General features: G+C 30.9%; 1 protein-coding gene across 1 annotated transcript; it reads left to right on the forward strand.

Moving 5' to 3' along the window:
- Positions 1–549: 549 nt before the first annotated feature.
- Positions 550–3,582, forward strand: LOC120090203 (putative xyloglucan endotransglucosylase/hydrolase protein 6). The gene is made up of 4 exons (XM_039047745.2): positions 550–794; positions 2,478–2,578; positions 2,661–2,857; positions 2,932–3,582. The coding sequence occupies exons 1-4, from the start codon at positions 611–613 to the stop codon at positions 3,323–3,325; spliced, it is 876 nt and encodes a 291-aa protein (XP_038903673.1). The 5' UTR covers positions 550–610; the 3' UTR covers positions 3,326–3,582.
- The last annotated feature ends 1,918 nt before the right edge of the window (positions 3,583–5,500 follow it).

Raw genomic sequence — 5,500 nt, forward strand, 5'->3', positions numbered from 1 at the left:
TTGATTTTTTTTTTCAAATTCTTTATTTAAAAAGTGTCAAGTAGTTAAATTTGGAAACATCAAGGAATGAGGATTTTTCTAATAGTATACCCAAATGATTAAATTGTCACAATTTTTTATCTTTAAACAAATCATAAAATATACAAAAATGTGAACTTTTGTGAAATTAAGTTTAAAAAATAGTCTCTTTTTTTTTTTATCTAAATATGTCAATTTCAAAACTAAAAAGAAGTAAGTTTTAAATGTTTATTTAAAAATTAGAGAAAACTGAAGAGAAAATAGTTATTAAAACAGGCATAAAATACCACTGTTGGTAATTGGTATAACTGAATCGAGTTACAAATATAGCTGTATGGAAGCCATTGAAGAAGCAACAAAGAAGGTCATTGCAAACAGTAGTATGACACTGAAGTAGGCCCAAATTACGACTTGTTATTAGCTGTATCCCAAAGTTCAATGCTGTTCGATGGTCATTTCTCATTGGCCATTTCAATTCACTGACCCATTTGCTTCCCTTCATATCTATAAAAACCATCTTATTATTTGTTGTTTTGCCATATCTCACATTCATTTTTTCTCTCTATTTTATTATAAGAAACTATTGGTAGGCATGGGTTTGAGCAGTTTCAATGGCATTGGTTTATTAGTTTGCATGTGTTTTGTTGCATTCTCCATCACTGTTTCAGGACGCCCGGCCACTTTTCTCGAGGATTTTAGGGTCACTTGGGCGGATAACCATGTCCGGCAACTTGATGGTGGCAGGGGAATTCAACTTGTTCTGGACCAAAGCTCTGGTAATTTCTTTTATATATATATAATGTCATTGTAAATTATTTGAAAAGTTGATACCAAAGTTAAAAGTAAGTTTAATTTAATAGTAATTGACATGATATTTCTCTTTAGAGGTGAAAGATAGGATTCTCCATTTGGTAGTTGTATTAAAAAGATAAAGAAAGAATGTTGTTAACTAAATGAAAAAAATTCAATTTATCTTTTTAATTTTTTTTTGTTATGATAAATTTAATTTTATCACCATTTCAATATTTGTCTTTTATTTGTAGATTTGAACTTTTTTTTTTTCTTTTTAACTTTTGTCTAACAATTGAAAATAAATATTTAATTTGGAGGAAATAATATAAAATAGTTATGAAATTTCAAAAGTTTCATTCATGTTTAAACTTTAAAAAAATTGTTAGAAAATAGTCTTATAATTGTTGGTTTGGGAAGAAAATTGGTAGTATCTGTTTTAAAAATACCCTTGAAGTTTTATAAGGTTTCAATAACATCTTTAAACATTAAAAAAAAGTTCAAATATTTCCTTTCCGTTAGGACGAAAACTATTAGTGTTTTTTCTAATACTCCTGAACTTTCAAATGTTGCACTATTATCCTTAATTTGTAAACGAAGGTTAAAAAATGCTCTTATGGTCAGTAAAGTTAATTTCTATGAAGTTAACTTGAGTAGAAACAAAAGCAATTTGAAAAAAACTCATATAAATATTTTCATTTTTTCATATAGATACTCTCATATTTGCTTTCATTTATCCAATTATTATACTAATTTATTCAATAATCAAACAAAATTCAAAACTTAAAGTTAAAATACAAAACCTCACAAAACTCCCAAAATCAAATCTCCACTTAAAACTCAATAAAACAACAAATCGCAAAAATACAAAACAAATGACAAAGAAATATTATATTTGATCATGGGAAACTTGTTACTTAATCACAAAAACAACAAATAAATAAATTTGAATTACAAAAATTAATCAACAAAGTCTTTATTATTAAAACTAGGATAGTCTTGAAAAGGAGAGTGACTATAGAGAACGGTTAGATAATAAATTGAAATAGAGGTGACAGAGAAAATGGTAGATGAAGTGAAATGAGGCACTTTTAACTTTTAAAAGGCTAAGGGTAATTAATGCTACTTTGAAAGCTTCAATGGTAGTTTTAAAAAAGTGCTAATGGTTTTTGTGTGCAATACGTCTTAAACATTTTTTTTTTTTTTTGTTGAAGTTTGAGGACGTTATTGATACTTTGAAAGTTTTGAGATATTTTTTAAATAAAAAAAACCAATCGTTTCCATTAAAAAAACTAATAGTAAAGATAATTTTAACCTTATTTAGAAAGTCCAAGAATATTATGAAATTTTTAAAAGTTCCACAAATGTATTTAAAAAAAAGTATAAAGTTTAGAGGTATTCTCTATAATTTAGTCAAATAACATGATAGGTTTGAATAAATACGATTTTTCTATAATGACATGTTAAATTACCAAGTAGTTAGCACAAAAACTTTAGGAGATGAATACATTAGCATGCATATGATCAAGATGCCGTTTGAACACATCACTTGGATGATTTTTACGTTCTAAGAGTAACAATGAATCATTCTGAGTGAATTTAGAATAAGATACAAAAATCAATGGAAAAGAAAATTTGAAATTCAATATGTTGATGGATTTTAATTTTAGGGTGTGGGTTTGCTTCAAAACGACAATACTTGTTTGGAAAAGTGAGCATGAAGATAAAACTAGTCCCTGGCGACTCAGCAGGAACAGTCACTGCATTTTATGTAAGTTAACATTAAAATGAATAATTAATAAAAGATAATATTAAAAAAATGGAATGAAATCCAATATTTAATAATGGTGCAGATGAACTCAGACACAGATACAATACGTGATGAGTTAGACTTTGAGTTCTTGGGAAATAGGAGTGGACAACCATACACTGTTCAAACGAACATCTATGCTCATGGAAAGGGTGACAGAGAGCAAAGGGTGAATCTTTGGTTCGATCCTGCGGCTGATTTCCATACTTATTCAATCACATGGACGCATTCACTAATCATGTAAGTTAATTGTGATATATAATATAATATATGAGGACATTGATTTAATTATGTTTGATTTGTATGCCATGAAGATTTGGTGTGGATGATATTCCTATAAGAGTATACAAGAACCACGAAGCCAAAGGGATCCCATATCCAAAGCTACAACCAATGGGAATATATTCAACGTTGTGGGAAGCCGATGATTGGGCCACAAGAGGTGGTTTGGAGAAGATTGATTGGAAGAAAGCCCCATTCTATGCTTATTACAAGGACTTCGACATCGAGGGCTGCCCTGTCCCAGGCCCTGCCAACTGCCCTTCAAACCCCAACAATTGGTGGGAAGGGCCTGCTTATAGGACACTAAACCCTGTGCAAGCCAAGAATTACCAATGGGTCAAGGCCAATCATATGATCTATGACTATTGCACCGACAAATCTCGTTACCCTCAAACCCCGCCTGAGTGTGCTTTGGACAATCTTTGAGTGGTGATGGAATTAAGATATATTTATGGGATATATATATATTTTAAAACGTTGGTGTGTGTTTCATACTTACATATATATATATATGAGGATGTACTCGAGAAGCTGGGCTGGGCCAAGCAAAACAAAAAGTTAAAGGTGGATTTGTGATTGGATTGGTTTTTGTTTGGCCCTTTTTTCTTTTGGATTCAAAAATATATATCTTTATGTTTTTATATATCGCATTTCATGAAGTTAAACGATTGATTTCTTATCAACTTGAGATTTCATTTCCGTGTTTTGCTACGATTATGTTAGAATTCAAACTCCTATATATGATATCTTAAGATAGTGCATGGCCATAAATTAATTTTCAGTAACAATTTATAAGTGGAAGTGATACCGATTGAGAGCTCGACGTCAACTATACCTTCAACAAGTGTAGGAACCATATATCGAAATACATACTTTCTGCAACGAGTTTTTGTATGGGAGGCCTCTTTTTAGGTGCCTATATGAAGTTTAGCTAATGATTCAAATTTGTTTGAAAAATGACCTTCTACTTATGTCAGTCACGTGTGAAAGTATCATCTTGTCTTCAAACCACATACGAGAACCTGGCGTTCAAACGAAATCTTGTTTCTTCATTTTGTCATTCCTTCCACTCATTCTATCTCTCGTTCATTATCATACATGCAAATGCAACTATTTCCTTGATTCTTTTCCTTCGTTTAAAATTTTCTTCTCACTTCTCACTTCTTACTCTAACTTCTTCATCTCGCTTATTCCTCTAGCTTCTTCTCATCAATTTTGTAGTGTTTTCTTCGAATTTTTCCCATCATTCGAATATTTGCTATTGCTTATTCCACCCGTTCTTTTGTCTCGTTCTTGCTTTTGCCTCTTGTTTATTGGTCACACTCTCGCTTCTTTCTCTCGTTCTGATCCACGGTCCAACTTACATCTTTAAGTCGAAAAGAAGAAGAAGGTGGCTGCATAAATAGAAGAAAATTGCTAGAAAAGAGGGCAGTTGTGGAAATTCTAGCAAAGTGGTTAAGCAGTAAGAGTAAAAGACTGGAAGAAGAAACACAAAAAAGAAAACAAAACAAAACAAAAGTTAGAAGAACACAAAAGAAAAACGCAAAAAGATGGAAAAGGAAACACAAAAAAAAAAAAAAAGGAATAAAGAAGAGGAAGAAATGCAAACAAACGAAAAAAGAAAGAAGGCCGTAAAAGAAAGAAGGAAGAAGGGTTAAAGTGGTAATTTTATAGGGTGATGACATCAGTAAAAGGTAAAAATTTATTGGTTTTGAGACCTAGGGTTACTTTTCCTTTGGCCACCCCTATAAATGGGCACTCTACAATTATTGTCACACCCCCTCCTATGTTCACCTCTCGAACTCAAAAGAAGACATGAGGATGACAGATATCATCATTTCGTGATACCTACTGGCCGACTAAGCTCTACTAGCTTTAACTTAACCACTCAACCAAGTAAATATAATGACTCTTGGCTAAACTTATTTTATTACAACAGATATAAAGTTTACACAATCTCAAGTCAACTGAGTAATTGAAGGAGTAATATAACATGCAACATAATAATTCAGAATTAATAAGTACTTAAACTACATTTGATTTGAGTTTTAAACATGCTACTCATGAGGTTTTCGAAAGAGGATTTGAACATGACAATACCTTTGTAGTTCTCTTCACGATTTCAGTAGAATCTCCACAAGTTTGAGCTAGAACAAGATCTACTCAATTATGCTCAAGAAGGAATGTGTGATGGAAACACTCTAATCAAGCTGAATTGAAGATGAACTAAAGATGGTGTTAGTAGGGTTTCGGTTTTTCAGCAATTTTGATAAAGAACTCAATGTCCTCCCAAATTTCATGCATGAAACTTCATTGTATAGTATGATTTCATGCATCAGAACATGGTTGCATATAGGGCAACTCCTACTTAGCATTAATTGAAGAACTCATGGTGGTTTATGGTGATAAAACACCCATAGATGATGTTAGTGGGTTTTTCCAATTTTTGAAAAAAACCCACTTACTCAAACCAATTTCAAAATTGATTTTTCATTTAAATAAAACTATGTTATTTAAAATTTAGTTTTATATAATTAATTTAAATAAAATTAATTTAATTAATTTTATATCTTAATATTAAATTAATAAAACATCAATTCC

Source organism: Benincasa hispida, chromosome 11 (genome assembly GCF_027475165.1).
Source record: "Benincasa hispida cultivar pf3 chromosome 11, pf3_genome.v1.1, whole genome shotgun sequence".
Taxonomy (NCBI): domain Eukaryota; kingdom Viridiplantae; phylum Streptophyta; class Magnoliopsida; order Cucurbitales; family Cucurbitaceae; genus Benincasa; species Benincasa hispida.

Bases quoted from the DNA above. Each gene is read 5' to 3' on its own strand.
- LOC120090203 (XM_039047745.2), top strand. From the start codon at position 611: ATGGGTTTGAGCAGTTTCAATGGCATTGGTTTATTAGTTTGCATGTGT. The intron at 795-2,477 runs GTAATTTCTTTT...TTTTAATTTTAG, and splicing joins TGTTCTGGACCAAAGCTCTG to GGTGTGGGTTTGCTTCAAAA. The intron at 2,579-2,660 runs GTAAGTTAACAT...ATAATGGTGCAG, and splicing joins GAACAGTCACTGCATTTTAT to ATGAACTCAGACACAGATAC.